At 39.4% G+C, this 20,925-nt stretch overlaps 2 protein-coding genes across 2 annotated transcripts in view; both read left to right on the plus strand.

The window, feature by feature from the left end:
• Positions 1 to 149: 149 nt before the first annotated feature.
• On the plus strand, positions 150 to 20,924 carry SLC39A6 (solute carrier family 39 member 6). Its single transcript, XM_029958922.1, has 10 exons — positions 150 to 197; positions 1,544 to 2,367; positions 3,540 to 3,720; positions 3,892 to 4,061; positions 4,966 to 5,178; positions 6,377 to 6,446; positions 7,753 to 8,130; positions 13,030 to 13,110; positions 15,543 to 15,733; positions 16,486 to 20,924. The coding sequence occupies exons 2-10, from the start codon at positions 1,573 to 1,575 to the stop codon at positions 16,636 to 16,638; spliced, it is 2,232 nt and encodes a 743-aa protein (XP_029814782.1). The 5' UTR covers positions 150 to 197; positions 1,544 to 1,572; the 3' UTR covers positions 16,639 to 20,924.
• ABITRAM (actin binding transcription modulator) overlaps positions 20,412 to 20,925 on the plus strand; it is a 7,902-nt gene continuing 7,388 nt past the window's right edge. Inside the window, exons 1-2 of the mRNA XM_029958892.1 lie at positions 20,412 to 20,417; positions 20,507 to 20,637. Of these exons, the coding sequence (XP_029814752.1) occupies positions 20,412 to 20,417; positions 20,507 to 20,637 (137 nt within the window). The remainder of the gene's footprint in view (positions 20,418 to 20,506; positions 20,638 to 20,925) is intronic.

A 20,925-nucleotide genomic window follows, 5' to 3' on the forward strand; every position in this document is an offset into this window, starting at 1 on the left:
CCCTCGGGTGGTGTGGAAGCCACACAGCCAGCACAAGTGGTGTGGACCACAGCTCGCCACCCCCACCCCCCCCCCCGCTGGGGAGCTTCGCAGCGCGCGCGGCGGCCGCCGTACCCGGAAAAGGAAGGAAAGGGAAGGGGCGCGCGCGGGCGGGCGGGCAGCGGCGGCAGGGCTCAGCCCGTCCGGCGGCGGGCCAGGTAACCTCTGTCTTCTTTTTCTCCTCCCCTTCCCGCGGCTGCTGCTCTCACGGCCCGGAGCCGGCCCGGGGCCGGGCCTGCCCCAGCGCGGCGCTCAGGGCAGTGCCGGTGTCCGGGGCCGCCGCGGCGTTGGCAGCGGGGACCGTGAGCGCGGGCACGGCTCCTGCGGGTCACGGAACCACAGAGCGGGTCAGGTCGGGAGGAGCAACAGTGGAGCATCTGGTCCAGCCTCCCTGCTCAAGCAGGGCCGTCCTTGCGCACGTGGCACAGGATGGTGTCCAGGTGGTTCCTGAGTGTCTCCAGTGAGGGAGACTCCACAACCTCTCCGGGCAACTCGTTCCAGTGCGCGGTCACCCGCGCAGTAAATAAGCTTCTCGTCATGTTCCGGTGCTACTCCTTGTGCATCAGTTTCTGCCCATTCTCTCTTGTCCTCTTGGTTGGCACCACGGAGAAGAGCCTGGATCCATCCTCTTGGCACTCCTCCTTCAGATACTCATAGACATTGATGAGGTCACCTCTCGGCCGTCCCTTTCTGCCGGCGGTGTGGGGTTTTTAAGGCTGACTAATCTTTTAGGAAACTGAGGTTCTCGGCTTTAGGTTATGTTCTCTGTGTCTCCCTGGAAAAGGGAGGCAGCCCTCGGGTGTAGCCCTGCACGCAGCCTCCACAGCAGTTCATTCGCAGCCTTGCTGGAGTATTTATATTTACGGAATGAAACACATAAACGCTTGTGAGCGTCTGGTCCACAGCAATGGTCTGCCTGCCTAGTGAAAGAAGCCGTGTGGCCGTAATGTTAAAACACAGATAGAACATGGCAGCACAACAAATGCATTTTTGTGCAGTGGTGGAAGCACTCGCCCAGCTGGTTTGCCAAAACCTCCAGGAAATCCAGTGATTAAAGGTTGGGAGTTTCAATTTTTAAGCAGGAGCATATAGTTTATACTACTTATTCATTCCTAAGAGAGAAATTATAGGGCTTCTTTTAAGCACGAGAAAACCCTAACCTAGAACTGAGTTGGTGCACCCTTGAGGGCTTTCATTGTTTAGCCAGTGTTAGCAGTGACTCAGGTGAAGCTAAACAAAGGTAAGCTTGCACCTGGGGAGGTGTTTATGGCCAGTGACCTCACTGTGGTATGCAGCTTCATCTCCTGTTGCCTGAGGCCACACATCTGGGAAAAGTGCTGAATGCATAAGAAGTTTAAATGTCTCTCGCTGCATTGATGCTTTGAGAAGGGTTTGATTTTGTTGTGGTTTTTTCTGTTTGTTTAAGCAAATTATGAACTGGCATTAGAGAGGAAGATGTGATTGGTTCTATGCAAACTGTTAAAATTTTCCTCTCTTTTTTTAGATTGTTTGCACTGCTAAAAAGGAACTGCAATGGAGAGTACGGTATCGGTTATTTTCCTTGTATCCTTTTCCATACTGCTGTGTGAAAGTTATCACCATGGAGTGGAGACCGTTACTGTTGTGCATACATCAGAGAGAGCTTTTCCAGAAAAGACAGTGGGCATTAATACTGACTTGGCAGGACTAATACAGAAGTTTCACCTTCAAGAACTTTTTCATCGTTATGGAGAAAACAACTCTCTATCAATTGATGGGTTTAGAAAACTTCTCCAGAACATAGGTATAGATAAAATGAAAAGGATTAAAATAGGCCACGATCATGACCATGATCGCCATGATCATGACCATGATCACCACGATCATGATCATCATGATCATGACCATGACCATGACCATGATCATGATCATCACTTTCACCATAATCATGTTTCGTTGAGTAAAAGCTCCGAGAAGACTGCTTGTCCAAACCATGAATCTGATGCTAACAAAGACCACAGGAACAGCCACGTGAAGGAACCTCATAAAGCGGAGAATGTGGAACACCAGCAGAACTTTGTACGCAGCAAGAACACCGTTAATGAAATAATGGCATCTGTCATCACTGCTTCTGCAGGTGGCCACTCCGAGGTGCAGAATGTGCAACCTAGGGAAGTCAAGACGGTTGCTCGCTCGGGGCTGACCGGCCCCAGTGCCGTCAATGTCACGGGTGGCCACAATGCGAGCTGGCTTGCTGTCAGCAAGGCAAATGAATCTCGTGCTTCCCCGAAGGAGTCGGAAGGAGGAAGTTACCTGTATTCTAAACTGAAAAAACAAAGCACTCAAGAGGTGAGTCCGATTCTGTTGTATTCTCAGGAATCCGGATCCACTGGGAATGTTGTCGTGGCTTATTCGTCAGATGCTTGTCGTTCAGCTGGGTGCAAGCTTTGTGGTGTAACCATACCCATGGCAAAACACATGCAAACAACTTTCCTTGAAACTTAACGTTTTGAAGGAATGTTGTGTCATGTTCACAAGCTCAGAGGAAAATTAAGTATAAACATATACTTTGTTTAATATATTTACTATCTATATAATAATTTAAAATATTACTAAAAATGAGAAACATTTAAAATTTAAAACTTGCAGTTCTGCCTTAAAGTCAGCCTCTGTCTTGTTTTCCTAATAATATGATGAAAGTAAAAAAATCTAGTTAAAATACTGTCATTCTTATCAAAGCTGTCACAGCTGTGATAGCATAGAACCATTTTCCTTCAACCCCCTCCCCGTCTTCAAGACTGTATATAGAAACCAACTGTTAAAAATATTGTGTCAAAAAGTTACCTGGTACTTTAAAATAGTAAAAAGTAGGGCCAATAAAGTCAATAATTGTGTTGTAGACAGTTTTCTTACACAGTCAAGTCCTTTTCTGTTAAAGCCTTTAAAAGGCAATTGGGGTCTTAACATTTGCAGCCAGGTAATTCAGACTGGATGTTGTGTAACGTGTGACTGTAGGTACTGAATTCACAAGTTGTTGCTGTGTTCTGCACAGTCAAAGCAGAAGTTCTTTAAACTTGGTGAGACTACATGTAGGTCGTCCAATGGGGAGCTCTTTACTAGAGGAAGTGTATGCAGAACATGCTCTGTGTAAGACTTTCCACAGTAGTCACTTCTATAAAAAGGTTTTTGACCTTGTTATAGCTTCCTTGTGTGGCCTTTAAAACAGAATGAAATGTATTAGGCCTTTTCTATTTGTACAGCAAAAAGCACCTGACCCACTTGTGCTGAGAATGAGTGATAATTATGTACCAGGACTCCCAAATGAGCTTTCTGGGAGAGGAAAGGGGTGGAGGGACATTTTTCACTTAAATTGGTCTGTTACCAGTTTTTGAGTTGTGTTGATACAGCTGTTTTTATATGGTACCACTGCATTTCAATTAAGATGGGATGTGCAGTCCTTTTAAGGTATGTCACGGTATTTTGGTTCTGGTTAATCTTTAACATATGTCTTATTTCCACAGTGCTCAAATGCTTCAAAACTGATGCAGTCACATGGAATAGGCACTCAAGTATTGCTGTCTGCTACAGAATTTAGTTACCTCTGTCCAGCTCTTATTAATCAGATCGATGGCAAGTACTGCATAGTCCATGCAACTAGTGAAAAAGCTGAAACTCCTCCCAAAAGTTACTCTCTGCAGATAGGTAGGTTGTTTTTTAACATCAAAGCTTAATGGAAACATATTTCAGTTGGTTATGAATCTTTGTGGCTTACCTGTGATCAGAAGTGTTTGATAACAGAAATGTTAAGCAAACAAAATCATGTACAGCTGTTACTTACTGTTGTTACTGCTTTATTTATTTTTTTTTTACCAGCCTGGATTGGTGGCTTTATATCCATCTCCGTCATCAGTTTTCTTTCCTTACTGGGTGTTATATTGGTGCCGCTGATGAATCGTGTATTTTTCAAATTTCTTCTAAGTTTTCTTGTGGCACTGGCTGTGGGGACCTTGAGTGGAGATGCCTTCTTACACCTCCTTCCACATGTAAGTATTAATTACTGTTTCATTTCTCATCTCGGAGAACTTGACACCTGTCTGTAATACTTAATGATAATTTTAATCCCTTTTAATTAATACCAGTTTGGTGAGTCACTTTTCAGCCTTGTAAGATAGATTATGTGATGGAATGGTTTTCCATTTGAAACTGTTTGTGTTACTCATTTCCGTCCTTACAGTGCAAGAACTTCACAGCGTTATCCCTCTCTCTGTTTCCTGTTTTTAGGCATATATATGCTGCCAAGTCACTTATTGTTCCTTGTATGCAAGAATTTTACATAAATGTTCTTAGTTGTTTATGGCAATGCTACCTGTTCTTTTTCCAGTTTAATGGAGTTTACAGATAGTGGAAATTGCTCACTGAACACTTCAAATGTGGAATAGATAATCAACTATTTTCTGTTATAAGCCACTTATGGTGATGGCTTATCTATAGTAATTTTTTTATCAGAATCAAGCATATCTGAAGTCCAGGGAAAATATTACTTGATAGTTGTTTTTGGAGTTGTTTTTATGTAATATGGACAATGAAATAGGTAGAAATTTAGCAATCAAATTCCCTTCTTGAAGTTCTCAGACAGACATTTTGCTGCTTCCTCTCCCAAAAGTAACTTGTTCCAGCTTTCAGAAAAGTATAAGAATGTAGCTTCAGTGAATGGGTGAATACCAGGCCTATTCTCTGTCCTTACAATGTTTCTTTCCATCAACAAATTTCCAGCCAATGGATTTCTTTGTAATTCTTTGAGTCTGTATGCAGAGCATTTACCCTGTGAAACTTGTCAAGTCTGGCCTCCAGACATGAGGAAAATAACATGGAAAAAATACTTTCTACATTTCTTTTGTTACAGTTCTTTTGAATGTAACAACTTTCCACCTTTGGTTCTCCTTTTAGTCTCATGGAAACCATCACCATCACCATGAAAAGCCCCTAACTGAACAAAACAAAGGCTCTATGCACAAACATCCTGCATTTCAAAGTACAGGGGAGAGTGCTTACCTGGATTCTACATGGAAAGGACTTACAGCACTTGGAGGCTTGTACTTCATGTTTCTAGTGGAGCATTTGATCACTTTAATAAAGCAGTTTAAAGACAAGAAGAAAAAGGTGGGGAAACTAGTACTTTGAAGCTCTATTGTATTGCATGCTCATTTCTGAAAACACTTATTAAAACCCTTTTGCAAGTATTATATGTTTTTGATTTAATAGCGATAGCTGACTTGATTAGTGTTAGAATTTCATTTATATTGGTGATACATACACTTTTAAACTGTGTGATAACCTTTTTGTGTGGTCCCATTATTAAGGGCTTTTAGCTATTTCCATAACCAGACAATGTAGTACAGGCTTGATATCACAGTGAATTGTTTAATAAGCAAATGTGCAAACATCCAAATGCACCTTTGTTTTAACAGAGTGATTTAAGAAGTCACTGTTCATTATTGACTTCCTTCTGACTGAATTTTGGCAGGTCATAAATGTTGGTAACTTGCCAATTACTCGTTCTTTACAGACTAGTGTAGCCAGGAATAATCAATGATGTAAAAGCCGACTCAGTAAAGTAAGATACAGGAAAAGCTGGTGATATAATAGAATCATAGAATGTTTTGGGTTGGAAGGGACCTTGAAGGTCGTCTGGTTCCAACAATCTTAAGCTTTACTTTGATCATGGGAGGTTGTGTTGGTGTGGTTTATACTGAAGCTAAACTAACTGTGAGCTTTCCCTATCACTAGTTAAGTTTATTTGACAGGAAAGAAAATGAAGAGTTTCAAGCAAAGCAAGTATTTTCTGTGTCCTTCTCTGAGCCACAGGAATGAATCTCCTGTTAGACTAATTACACTCTTCTAGATACTGAGTCTAAATTGTTGTGATACAGACATTAGTGAGCAAGGATTAGAGATTTTACTTGGTTTTCCTTCTGTACATTATTAAAAAAACCTTTATATTGACCTTACAATAGAAAAGAATGAGTGGAATAACTTCTACTCAGTATTTGATGTGTTTTGCTTCTCAGCTAACCCCTTTGCTTATTCCTTGTGCAAAAATGTGGTGTATTTATGTGTGTGGGTTCGTTGTTTGTGTGGTTCTTTTGTTTTTTTTCTCCTCTCCTGTGGAGCCTGAGGAATCCTTTTTGTCTTATACTCAACCGGGTTTCTAATATTCCTCTTCTCCACTCTTTATACGGCCTCCATGTTGTCTTCTTTCTATGCAGGCTGCATAAATGTTGTGAATATAATTTTGCTTATGTATATCCTGAAAAATAAGTACAATATTTGTAACTGCAGTATTTTCTTTTGGACTAAGAAAAAAAATGAAGATGATGGAGAAAGTAAGAAGTTTTCAGCGAATGAAGAAAAGTTAGATGCAGATGATCGTAAGTCTCATTAATATTGCACAGTTGTTATTTTGTGGCAGAGCTGTTTAAAAAACACCTGATTGATGGCAGCTCATAGATCTGCTTCTTACTGTAGGTTGGATAACTGCCTGCTTGAATTCTTTCCAAAACCAAACCTGCCTCTGCTTTGATATATAGAGGACTAGCTCTATTTGCTGCTTTCCTTTAAAAAGGATCAATAGGTTGGAAGTGGAGAACTCACAGTTTTGAAACCTTAAGCCTTTTAATTATGGATTTAGCAGCAGAAGTTGAAGTCATCCTGTGAAGCTCTTCTGGCCATGGCTGTTGCAAATACAGCTTTACCTGCTGGCTTCTGCACTTCTCTTTAGACTGTTAGATGTTATATGTGTGATTCATTATTTAGATTTCTGTGTATTTTAAGTCTGGATTTTGTTAGTTTGATTATTTATAAAGGTGATAATCTAAAATTCTAGATATTACTTGAAGTATTTGGAGTGCAAATGATCATATGTCCCCAAGGTCACGCTTTAATCCAAACCACACCTCACTAGATACCTGTTAGCTCTTGTAGCTAAAGGAGACGCTAAGTTTTTCAGAATAATTTTATAACTAATGAAAAAGTTGTCTCTAAGGTAGAAAAAACCCCGTAAATGTATTCATTTAATTGCAGGGGAAGAATTTGCAAGTTTTAGGAGTTGGTAAAAATAACCAACCTTAGTGTGCCTTGATGTCTATACGAGGATCTCTCATGGTCTGTGTTGATGGCTTTATTTCTATGTGTTTTTCAGGCGTAAAACCAAAGTGCATATATTTATATGAAATACAGGAGTTTCCAAAATTATCTGTAACGTAATCCTCTTCTGTGTCCTTATTCTTCAGCCCTAAGATGAATAAATGGCACATGCTTTTCAGATACTTGGTCCTTCTGAAGCAATTGAACTAACAGCCTTCATGCTGTGAAACTGGGACTTGGAGCCTTATGCTGTTGTGTTTAAATTGCACTAGGTCTTAGATTAAAAGCTTTTTTACCTTTTAGGAAGCATTTGTGGCCATAATGTAAGGGCTGTTTCAGCAGCTGGAGACAGAAACTAAAAGTTTTTCTTATTTTGAACTATCGGGAATTATCTCTGAAAACTGATTAAAGAAAATAAGTTGTGGAAACCCTTAAAAATAAAATTTCTGGTGCAAGAACCTGCCTTATCAGTCTCATCTTCAAGACTAACTGGTTTGTTCTTTACCACATCACATGTTCAACTTGTTTGTTTGTTTCTTCCTAGGTGTTTTTAAAAATGTATAACTTTTATACTCTGGGGTTTTGTAACAGGGCCTGAGGGCTATCTAGGGACAGACTCTCAAGATCCATCAGCCTTCATGTCTCAGCAGCCAACTGTACAAGAGGAGGAGGAAGTGATGATAGCTCATTCTCATCAGGAGGAGGTTGACAATGAATATGTGTCCAGGGGCTGTAGAAACAAATGCCACTCTCACTTACATGATACCCTAGGACAGACAGATCATCTTAGTCACCATCACCATGACTACCATCATATTCTGCATCACCATCATCACCAGAACCATCATCCCCACAGTCACAGTCAGCGCTACTCACGTGAAGAACTGAAGGACGCGGGGATAGCAACTCTGGCATGGATGGTGATTATGGGAGATGGACTACACAACTTTAGTGATGGGCTAGCAATTGGTAAGTGTTAACTTGGACTCTGCAGCTTTGCTCTATGTGAAGACGGTGAAGTCTTCTTGCTGTCTCTTATCTCTATTAGGAATGTAGCTCATTAATCTGTGAAGCCTAAACTGCTATCCAATAGCATCATCTCTGAATAAGAAAAATCTCCAGTTTAGCAACATGGAGGTCAGTTAGAAATGAAACAGAAATTATGTGCTTACAGCTGCGTTTCTTTAGGAAATCCATAAACTTTGCTATATTTTCTGCTTCTAGCAAAGTTAAAGCTAACATTTTTCAAAACTAAAGCTAGGCTTATAAAACAGTATTTAGGACTGACTTTTTATTTCAAAACCTGCAGATGTTCCACAGTTTTTTTAATCCTAATTATTTTTATGACAAGCTTGTATTTTTCGTCACATACAAAGTAACTATGGTTTTTTTACTTTGATCAATCCACTAGTGTCATTGGTTTCTTTACTTCTTTTTCTCTTCCATCTTCACTTGTTATGCAGCAAGGTCGGGTTCTATACTTGGCATATCTGTCTTTTGGGCCCTGGTTACATGTCATGTGTAAGTTCCCCTAGAGCACTGGTGAGTAGGGAGGTGGGGCCTGGTTTCAATCTGCTTTAGCCTAAAGTTTACTCAAATGGATTAGGCAATATATATGTGTGATTGCTGTGCTGTGGGAGGTAGGCATGCATTCATTTTTGCTGTAAAATTAATTTGGTCCAAATCATTGCGTTCTTCAGAGTGCTTTTACACTTTTGCATAGCACTCATGTCACATCCAGATTTTCAGATCTTACCACCCCCTAAAGAGCAGCATTGCAGTTCTTCCTAGTGCTTGTACTAACCTTCCAGAGAAGATCTATGCTGCTTTTTGTATCCTAGGAGTGTGTGAGTAGGACAGTAGTTGTCCATTACCAGTCAGAAACATGATTCATGGAGAAGATACCAATGAAGTCACTGTATGTTGCCTTTATGCAGATTTTTGGATTAAGAATACCTATATCAATTGTAGCATTAACAGTTGGACTTGATCTTTTGCAACCTAAATGATTCTATGATTCCAGAAGTAGTTTTCTTCAGATGCTCAGTGTACTGCCCTCAGTCTCTCTTCTTGGAAAAGGTTTTAAAAAAATTTTATTTTCTTAAACATCGGTTGGTCATAATCTACTCAGAATCTTGTTCCTAAAGTTGAGCTTAATAGTCCATTTTTTTTCAAATTTAAAATTGTATAAACAGTTATTTTATCTGTAAACAAAAACATGTCTCTTTTTGTTCCTGTTTTGTTCATGTCCCTATTCTTCCCTTAACATGTTGTAGTTGCTCAGTCTTTTTTGCTAATGCTTCAGTGAAAATATTTCTTTATCACAAAAATAATAGGTTGAATATTTTGTTTTGGACTTCTGTCTGGGAGGTCAGGTTTGGGGATTGTCATTTTTTCTAGGAGAGCTAGACTACTGGTATTTTGAATTTAAAAGGTTAAAGTAAGTTACAGAAAGTGAAGTCAAATCAGTAATCTTCAGTTCTTATGCTAATCTTTTCTGATCTTGACTTTTGTATTTAAGACTAATCTTTACAGGTATTGTATTCATTTCCAGCTTGTTTAGGATACTGGGGGCAGTTCAGCAGTATCAGTCTTTCTGTAAATTTTATTGTAGGACAAGTTCATTCTTGTTTGAGGAGAAAACCCAATAATAACTATTTTTTCACAGCAGTATTTGCAGTTGTTCAGATTCAGTCAATTCCAAGTATAATGTGAAAAGAGACTTTCTTATTTAATCTCATTTTTGATGAAAGTTGAAGCATGAAATGTAAATTTCTGAGCAGATCAGTAGTGAAAATGTGGTAGAAAGAAGATTTGCATACAAATGACACACAGAATCAATTAACCTCCTGGCATTAGGGAGATTTGAGAAGGAGCTATGACTTTATAGTTACGAAGGGAAAAGTATGAGAAAGGTTAATAAAGGCTTATTGAATGGGAGAGCAATAGCTTTTAGAAGTCCTGCTGTGTAGCCTGTTCAGGCTAATGGAAATATGGGTTTCCTTCAGTTCCGTATGTGCTTAAAAGTATTATGGGAAAACATCAGTTTGATGGTGTCGTGAAAATGCTACTTGTGTAGTCTTACCTGTATTTAAAAGATGTGAATGCTTCTGTAAAGATAGCTTTAGCCACCATAACCCTTCATTTAAGTTCATTCACTCTGTGAATTGTTATTCATGATTTCCATCAGTTACTTCTTTCCTCAGATCTGTTCTGCTAATTATGTAGGAACAAGTTTTAGAAGTGCTTATTTTTTTATTAGAGCATGGAACAGTTGCATCTGACTCGTTTGTACAAAATCATCATCTGTGATTTGGACTTTTCTGTGTAACTGCAATTAAATAAGTAAAATGCAGAATCCTATTTTTAGGATACGCACTAGTCTTGCGTATAAATTTTTTCCTTCAGCTTTTGAAAGAAGTGATGTCTTTAAAGTGTATTTTAAGATACCAATGATGCTACTAAATCAACTTATTGATAAGGGATAGTGCCAGATTTATTAACGTCATCTTCAGTTTGTTGAAGTTTCAAGGCTTCTTTTGAGCAAAAAAGCAAAAATAGATATTTTTATATAAACTTGTACTTTGGTTACTTCTTACTTTTCCTTCTTGAACTTTGTAAGAATTAAGTTTACTGTGGTCTTGTCTAAAGCTCCAATGCTTGATGTGTCACCTCAGAACTTACTTCCTCCCCACTGCCCCCCAGCTTAGTGTCATCTGCAGATTTGCTCTTGGTGCCATCTGTTTCATCCAGATCATTAGTGAAGCCACTGAAGAAAATTAGTTGCAGTTTTTGTCCTGGTGAGCTCTACTTCTCACTAGCCAGCCATCCGGCCCTCTTAGCTCAGCATTCGAGCCAGTGTGCAAGCTCATGTTTCCTCTTTGCCCAGATGAGACTGGCTGTAAGAGATAGTGTCAGAAATCCTACTAAAGTCAAGTTCTGTTACATTCACTGCTGTCACTGTCTCTGTAGTCAGTTATTTCCTCAAGCTGGATGAAGCATCTGGAGAGGGATTTGAAGAGGATATTCAGCATGATCTTTCCAGGAACTCAGATGGTGCTGACTGTTCCCTAAGTCCTGTTCTTTGCCTTTCTTAAAGATGGGAATAATGTTATCCTTTTCTCAGAGTTCCACCAGGGCCTTCCATAGCCGTGGTTCTCCACAGACATGTGGAGACTCCAAGACTGCAGCTTTGTAGTCACACTAGTCAACTCTGTCAGCGCCCTTGAGTGTGAGTCCTATCCTGGCATGTGTATGAGTGTTTCCAGTTTTTTCTACATATCGCTCAGCTGTTGCTTGTGTGGTTTGCTGTGCCTTGGGGATGGTGTTGGGATCTGGCTTTGCCAATGAGGACTGAGAGGAAGGCTGTGCTGATGCTTTGCTCTTTTTTATGTCTACTGCTTGTTTCCCTTCCTGATCTGTCAATTTTTCCAGAATGTTGTTTCTCAGCTAGCATTCTTGTAGAACTGTTTCTTGTTATCCTTGGTGTCTTGTTAGTTTTAGCTCCAGCTGGGCTTCCGTCTTCCTCCTTTTTGTTCCACTGCTTTTAACTTCCTTGTTGCCAGTCTTTGTTCTATTTCTTGTGTGCTTCTCTTTTGAGTCTTAATTCATTAAGACACACTGCTTAGCTGGGCATGTCTTCTGTGAGTGTTCTTGCACTAGCCACCTCTTCTGGGCACTATTTCCCTTTTGACTGATTCCCAGGGTATTCTGCACTGCAATTCCTTAAAGAATTCAGAGTCTGCTTTGTTAGAGTCTCAATTTTGCTTCCTCCTTTCCCAGTCTCCTTCTGTATCCTTAACTCAGTTACCTCATGCTCTCAAGATGTCATTTTTTGCTGTATTTGCCATCGTTTTTTCCTTGGTTTGGTGCAGTAGCATCAGTTAGAAGGCTAATCCTGGTAGGCTTTTCTGTCATTTGTATTGAGGAAAGCATTAGCAATGCAATTTAGGGCCATCCTGGATTGTGTGCCCAGTACTGTTACCTTCACAGCTGAAAAATCTTCTGTGAATGGTGATGTCCTGTGTTCACAGGTAGCCTTAGCCACCACCTTTTCTTCATTAGATGGTTTGTGAGTGGTACTCCTGGGTCTCTTGTGTGCCAGCTACTGTGTCATGGCCTTATGGCTCTTTAATTGCTTATTGGCAGCACCTTGTTTGCTGGCAGGCTGCTGGTAGCAGCTGAAGAGGAAGCTGGATGTGGTTCTGCACCCTGGGGGAGGCTCTCCATGCAGCTGGGGACCTCCCATGCTGCGAGTGAGCTGTGGTTCAGCTCTGCAGCGTGCTGCGTCCTCCTCAGCTGCTGCCAAATAAGAAAAATGGCAAGCAAAAGGAGAAACAGAGAAAACCAGAAAGATGGAGACTGTTGGACTAATTTAAGGGGGTTTTGTGTTTTTTTCTTTCCTCCACTTAAAGTGTAGTAGTTGGCTTATATTCAAGCTGCCTAGAATTCAGTCTTTGACTGTTGATTTCATGTGACTTACACAGCATCTCTTACTGTTGAATTGACTTCCTTTTTCAAGTGCTGACTCTCAGATGTAGTTGAACTCCTTCCCTTTGTATCTTAAAAAAAAAAGTATTTATTGCATTTTTTGGGAAGGGTTATGTTGTGGAAAGGTATTAGTTCAGAAATAAGATAGTGAAATGTGGTTTACTTTACTTGGAAGATTCTGAAGGAGAATTTTGAAACCTAGGAATTGTAAACAACACTTCAGTTAAAGTTTAAATACTTCCACAAACAGAAGAATAACTCGAGTGAAACTAATATGTCCTAATATGACACAAGCATGTGCAACGATGCTTCTGCACTTGATGTCTAAATATGCAGTAATGTTTTGTTCACACCTTTTTTTTTCCTGTCTCTTCATAGGAGCAGCCTTTACTGAAGGGTTATCTAGTGGTTTAAGCACTTCTGTGGCTGTGTTTTGCCATGAATTACCTCATGAGCTAGGTAAGACCCCTGTATTTCCATATACTGCATGTATATGTTCTTAAAGGTGCATATGGGAGAATAAGTGATTTTATTCTGTGTCTCTGTAAAATTTGATCAGCAAACTGCATCTGTGTCAGGTTGTCTATTCAAGAATACTTCTAATTTACTTAAAGATGTTTCTAAACATTTCTTAATTGAAATCATCTTACTTTTAAAAATCTAAATATTTCTGCTACTTTGTTTAAAACTCTGCCTCTTGCAGTTACAGCTTGTTCTGTCTAGTTTAGTTGTAGTTTTTACTCTCCTTGTATATAACGTAAGTTGTGAATTGCAGGAGGATGCATGACAGAATTTGCCTTTCTCACATCTCTTTAATTTTATTCTTGTGCTTGTGCTGTTAAATGAAGGTCATGATTAGTCAAACTACTTTCCACATAACATTTGCTGCTTTTTCATTAAGTCTTGCAAAGAACTGCTGTAGCTCTAAATTAAACTTGAAACTACTTAGAAATGTTTCCTAGAAATAATTTGTCTTTCAAGCTCAAGTGATTTAAATTCATGTGCTGTCCCACGAGATATTATTTTCGTGTTTTACAATATAAGTTCAGTATTTGGCCCTTTTGTGGGGCAGCTTGTGGGAACAGGACAGATCTGCTTAGTTTAACCCAAGATGAAACTGATCTTCCCAATTGTCAAATCATTTTGAATGCAACTGGTGTTTATTTCTTAGCTGTCATAGTCACAGTCATACTGGGTGTATAGAATGGAGAAAGAAAAGTTTGCTTGCACTTTAAGGTTTAATTCCCTAGAGAGTAGAACATTCAGTTTCATTTAAAGGAGCTCGTAAACCAGTATGTGTAAACATCAAACGCTATATTAAACAGCTTGATGTATTTGTGCAGTAATGTTATGCAGAAATAGTTATTCTGGGGAAAACATACCTGATTTTATGACTTGGGAGGAGTTGAGTCTTGTTCATATTAATCATGGAATCTTGTATTAATTACATGTATTAAAAGTTGTTAGTTCAGATATACAAAGTAAATTCATGTTATGAATCTGATAATTTTAGATTCAGCTGTTCTGTTGGGCTTGGAAATAAGAAAAATCTTTTAAAGTTTAAATCATACTTCTTTAATCAGCACAGAAAATTTGATAAGAAATACCTTCTTTAGCAGAGGACATGAAGTGGCATAGGAATATCGAAACAAATGGGACTAGCTGAAGTTAGCTGGGATTAAAATTGGATCATTGTTGTTAATGCTAAACAATGTTTATAATACACCAGTTCATCTTATCAGCAGTATCTTGTAGGAAAAGCTGTTGTAACAAATTACTCAACTCAGCTTTGAAGATCACTTTTGTTTGTTTGTTTACTTTAACTGGAGATAACTTATATAAGCTTCTGTTACTCTGGTTTAGAAAAAAATCTGTTCTGCGTTACAGGAAATCTGTTTCTGGCTGGGGGCCTATCATTTCTTCAAGTAAAATTAAGACACTAAGGATCATTTACAGAAATTAACAAAGAAATTATTTTAAAATTTATGAAAAGACTTAAAGAACAAAGAGCAGTTACAGGATAATAAATGGAATAATCACCATTGCTTTATGCAGTCGAGTGGGAATATTTTATTTTAGGGACTTCTTTAGAATGCTCATGTATATCAAGTACTGCAACATTTTACAGTGGTGGTTTAAATGCAAACTACACTAAGATATAAAGCTCTTAAAGAACATCCAAAGCAGGGCTATGAAGATGGTGAAGGGCCTTGAAGGGAAGCCATACAAGGAGCAGCTGAGGTGACTTGGTCTGTTCAGCCTGGAGGAGATTGAGGGGAGACCTCATAGCTGTTTACAGCTTCCTCGTGAGGGGAAGAGGAGGGGCAGTGATCTCTTCTCTGGTGACCAGTGAGAGGACCCAAGGGAGTGGCCTGAAGTTCTATTAGGGGAGGTTTATGTTGGATATTAGGAAAAGGTTCTTCACCTAGAGGGTTATTAGGTACTGGAACAGGCACCCCAGGGAAGTTGTCACAGCACCAAGCCTGACAGAGTTCAAGAAGTGTTTGGACAATGCTCTCAGGCACATGGTGTGTTTCTTGAGGCTGTTCTGTGCATGGCCAGGAGTTGGACTTCCATGATCCTTGTGGGTCCCTTCTAACGCTGGTTATTCTGTGATTCAGTGCAAAGTTGCTTCTTCCAAAACTCCTAAGACTTTAAGGTTATAAACTTACAGTGTTTGCTGCTGTGTTTGTTTGCCGTGCTTCATGTGCATCCTTTAATTTTCCGTCCCCCAGTGATTTCTAATTTTATGAAGGAAAAAGAATAAGACAAATAACAGCATAGACAGAGCTTAGTAATCTTGTAAGTAAGAGAAGTGTAAGTAAGAAAATACTACAATAATTACCTGAGAGTGAAAACTTTGGGTGTTTTTTTTCCTTCCCCTGTTGTAGGAGATTTTGCTGTACTTCTAAAAGCCGGTATGACTGTCAAGCAAGCTGTGCTTTACAACGCTCTGTCTGCTATGCTGGCCTATCTTGGGATGGCAACTGGGATCCTTATTGGTCATTATGCAGACAATGTCTCAATGTGGATATTTGCACTTACTGCTGGCTTGTTCATGTACGTGGCTCTTGTGGATATGGTAAGTGGCTAGACTTACTTGAATTTTATATAACACAGTTTAAGAATTAATACTAATTTTTTCGTCTCAAATTCTTCCATTTTTTCTCCCTCAATTAACTTTCTCTGTGCTTGGAGGTGCTAATGAGTGTAAGTGCTCAGTTAAATGTTAATGTGAAAGTGCCTTTATTCAGATTACTGTAGGAACAGGCTCTGTTTTCCCCTTAGCTGTTAAACAGAAGCAGTTAACAGCAGAGGTAAAGAATTTTCTGCTGACAGTGGCCAGTATAGCTGGTAAGACTGCAAGTTGCACACTATCAGCACCACCAAATTTGCTCCAACTTTTCCATGAAATCATTACTGCTTCTTGGCATGAAGACAGATATTTTTTAAAAATGTATATTGTACCTCCAGAAGTATGTTTGTACAAAGTGGATATTTGTGAAAGCTCAACTGTCATTTTAAGAATAAAACTCTTGGCTCAAATCACTTATTAAATAATCATATCCCAAGTCAATGGTTGACTTAGGACATCAGCATAATTATCATGAAAACAATAATTAGAACATTACTGGTTCTCTCCATCTGTAAATATGAAAGTAGCCTCTCACAGTGTTGTCCATGTTGAGTAGCACCTAATTCAAGGAGCAATATTAATGCAGTCGACAAGAACTAGAGGAGTAAGACTCCTCCACCTTGTGCCTCATGGTTGAAGAACTGGGTTTGAAGTAATTGTTTGTTTTGAAGGCATTTAACATTTTCATGTTTGTTTAGGTACCTGAAATGCTCCACAATGATGCCAGTGATCATGGATGTAGCCGGTGGGGATACTTCCTGTTACAGAATGCTGGGATTCTCTTGGGTTTTGGGATAATGCTGCTTATCTCAGTGTTTGAACATAAGATTGTATTCAGGATAAACCTGTAATCCTGGCTGCCAGAAAGACAGTTTGGTGTTAAATTATAACTAGTAGGGTTTTTTTCTATTAAGCTCCTTATTGGAGAGGTACATTTGATATAGACTAGATATTTTTATTGATGTGCTTTGTTGTTAAGCCCTTTCCTCCCTTCTCCCCAGATAGAAATGAACACTGTAAAGTTTTGGTTTTTTTTACTTGGGATTTAGCATTGCTTATGGTACTGTGGAAAGTGGTACTTAGTAAAACACGGTTAAAGTGCCAAATCGGTATTATCTTTGGGGTTAGGTTGGTTTTTTTACTAAACTTATTTACTGTATGTAATTATATGTAATGTTTTTTTACTTCAACGGTTTGGTTGGTTTAGAGAGGCAAAACAACAGTGGTTTTTATTTTAGCACAATAAAAATCAGTGGATACAAATCACAGTGAACAGCGTAAAATGAGACAAAGATGTAATGGTTAACATGTGTTTATATTGGTAGACATTCATCTCTTCATCCACCTAGTGTATACGGATTTGCAGTGGTGGTGCTCTCAACAGCTTGTGGATTCCCTGTGTCTTATTCCAGTTGGTTTCTACTCCACACAAATTAATATGAAATAACGTTCTAAGTGTTTGCATCAAATGTTTTACTTGTTTCATCCCTTCTGATACTAGTTGCTTTTCACTGATTTGTCAAATCAGCAACAAAAGTACAGCTATGAAATTGTAAAAGTATGGCTCTAAAATATGTGAATTTCACTAAAAAGGCTTTAAAACCAGTGCTATATCCCACTTTGCCTGAAATGACAAAGGTGTATTAAGCCTGTTTTATATCAAAGAGAGGAATGGTACAGGCTGAGATAAAAGTCATTTACTATAACAGCTTCCTGAAGTCAAGTGTTGGTTTACTTTGGAAAAATGAGCTGAGTGGGAGAGCTGCCTACTTCTAGTTCAGTATGATTGCACACAAACTTGTGCTCGCAAAGCAGTTATAGTCTTTGCAAGAACTAAGGCTGAAAAATACAAAATACCAAAATTTCTTTGACAGCATATCTAGGGAAGCAGCATGTTAAGAATAATAAGTGTAGACTTAACTATGTGGTTTGAACTTAATATTTTTCACGACCCTGAATGTAACTGAAGGAAGAAGGCTGAAAAAAACAATAGCAAAATAAATAAATTCTGCATTTACAGGGAAGGTGAATGTTAGACAACTTTTGTTTGATTACTAACTAACAGCATTATGGTATCTTACTAGCTAGCTTTAAAAATCCCAAAAATATAACAATTAGAATTTGTTTCTGATCCACTGCTTCAAATCATGAGCTGAATAAGAAGCTTGGACACCACAGAAGTGTTTAATGATACCTGATGGGTTGAAACAGTCTGTTGGTCTATCATACAATGGAAGCCAAAACCTATTCTATCACCTCAAAAATAGATGTTTTCAATTAATTGAGTGGTTTGAGAGTTTTTTATTAGTTGAGAAATGGGTATCACAGGAGTTTTTGCAGCCAATGGAATATTAGCTTCTGCTCCTCCTTCAGTCTTTTCTGAGGTTAAAAAGATTGAGGTTTAATCTTCTGCCCACAGTGATGAAATGCTGTTCAGTGCCTCCTTTGAAGCCAGGGGACTGAGAAAGGCATACTTCCTTCAGCGCTGCTAATGCATCCTGAAAGCAGCACTAAGCTATGATGAGGTCTTAACACCTCCCCTATATCTGCACATGTAGGACCCTGTGTGTCTCTGCTTGGTGAGCAGTTGCTTGGAGAGAAGAACAGAATTCCCTTTTGGAAGCACTCATTTTCCTCCTCCTAACCTAACTTTTCATCACTAGAAGCTACTCTGGTGCTGGGCTTTCATCTTTAGTGAGAACACTGACAAAATGTAGGTGTGCATTATCTCCCGTCATCAAGCAGTTTACATTCCGTATGTCTTCTGTTCTATGCTATTGCATTTGGATTAAGCCTCTGGACTTTTGTTGGAAGCACACCTCTGAACAGAGGAGTTGTGCCATGGTACAACAGCCATCTGCTATGTTTTTATAGCATCTCCTTGATCACCCATCCTGTGCTGTCTTTACTCCTTTCTTATAGCAGTCATATTCTAGTGTTCCCAAGCTTGAATTAGTAGTATTTATAAGTATGATGAAAAATGGATATATATCTACTCATTGCTTCTGCATCTTCCATACACTTAAACGGATAGCTTATTTGAACTCTCAGAAGAGAAGGTAACCTGGTTTTTTCAGTCTTAACTCTGATGATAATTCCGCCCTTTCTTCTATGTTCATTTAACTTCAGAGTAGCTAAACTCTGCATTAAACCCACCTGCTGATCTTCATCTTTCCCTTTCCACCTCTAGTGCTTGAATACCATAATCTTTGGCTCATCAAAAGCTGTTTCATTTTTGCTATCACCACCTCCCTTTTAGAAAAACAGATCCAAACAACCATGCTGACACCCATGCTGACACACATACACACACTAAACCTGTCAAATGGAATTTTTTCATGCCTTTTCCTAAACTGACCTCCAATCTTGGCAGTCCCACCTCATTCCAGATCTCTCAAAATATAGCTGCTTTTCCCCTGGAGGTGTTCCTGATAATCTCTTTATTGGAGCCGAATGTATGATTCTTTGGGGTGATCTGATTTCACCCTGACCTATCTAAACAAGTCTTGCCTTTGCTACGGTAATAGTGCTGGTCACCATCAGTGCTGATGTGCCTCAGTTTGTGCTCCGGTACTGCTCCTCATGGGCAACACATATTCCTGAGGAAAAAAGTCAGCAAGACTTGTCCCTTCCTTTCCTCCAGACCTCTCATTGTGACTGTTCTGCATGATGCAGTTTCTGGGATGCAGCCTCACTGTGTCCTAGCAGGCTTTGTAAGGCTTGGGCACCATGTTTACCCAAGGTGTAGTAAACCACCATAAATACTGTGCACTTCAGCCCATGGGGCTTTCACCTTCTGTCCTGCACTCTCAGCTGCTACAGAAATTGGGCATGCTCCACCTCTGTGGTCCTGAGGGATTTCAGACTTGGATGAACTCAATTTGCTTTGAATTTTTTACTAGCCTACAACCATAATAGCTGCCAGTTCAGCTGGACTTCTGTTGTCCACGTACTGGATATGACACAGGAAGCGGACACGTGGCCCAGTGTTGCTCAAGAGACTTTAACATCAGTGACTAAATGATGGAGATAAATCTACACATTTCAGACAGTGTTTCCAGTGGGTTCTTGGCTGGTTTTTGATGTGCCCAACTGACATTAAAATATCTGCATATCAAAACGCATTGCTAATGTAACAATATGAAAAATGAATGGCCTTTAGAGCATGTGGGTAGAAATGTCTCTAACCTAAAAAACAAGCATATTCCACCTCTTTAATGATTGATGGAGAGATGTCCATGACAGACAGCTGTCCAAACTAGTAATTGAGAAGACTGAAACTTGCTGTAGGTTTGTACCAGCAAGATGACAAAAGGTTGTTTGTTTGTTTGTTTGTTTTGGGTTGGTTTGTTTATTTGTTGTTTTGTTGTCAGCCTTATAAAGTAGAATCTGCATCTGTTGCAGTGTACTCATATTGGAAATATTCGTGGTTTGGCCAACTGATGGGGCAGAGCCTCTAAGCAGCCCTTTTATGCATATATTTTTCTGCAGCAGTTTATAATGTGCCTGCTGATATTCTGACTGATAAATGGAAGTGTCTGTTTTGTGTATCTGTCTATAGCTTAATTATGGTACAGACCTTAATTTTATATGCTGTTACAGCTGCCTTTAGCGCCTGCGCTAGATGCAGGTAAATGGAATAGGCAAACAATGCTGGAATCAGTTGTTTGGGATTTTGGTAACATGTTCTTCTAATAATTTTTGCCTGTATTTATACAGAAAAGTTGTCGTATAGTTACTATGTGCAGCGAAAGTCAAAACAAAGGAGTGGAAGCTCTCACCTGCCTGGCCTGTGGGGTTCAGGCGCCGGTACGGTTTCTCTGCTCCTTTGTGGCTATATGTGATGGCAGGTGTGTATTTATGTTTATCTAAAACACAGTGAAGGCTTAAATGGAACTGAGAGGCTAAAATGGAATTCATCAAGGCTCTCCTGCTGCCTGAACTGAGACACCAGCACAACTAAAATTTCTGTGGAAAATGTGGCTCATTGTGTGTGTGTGCCAAAAGCAAGAAACAAAACGATGTTTTAATGAAATGTGCTGTTTACTTAAGGTACCTTTTTTGGCGTGTATATATATCATGACTGTTGCTGTTACTGTATTGCTGTGTGCTAGAGAAAATAAACCACTGAACCAAAT

The sequence above is a fragment of the Manacus vitellinus genome, unplaced genomic scaffold (assembly GCF_001715985.3).
Source record: "Manacus vitellinus isolate BGI_N305 unplaced genomic scaffold, ASM171598v3 scaffold_17_pilon, whole genome shotgun sequence".
NCBI lineage: Eukaryota > Metazoa > Chordata > Aves > Passeriformes > Pipridae > Manacus > Manacus vitellinus.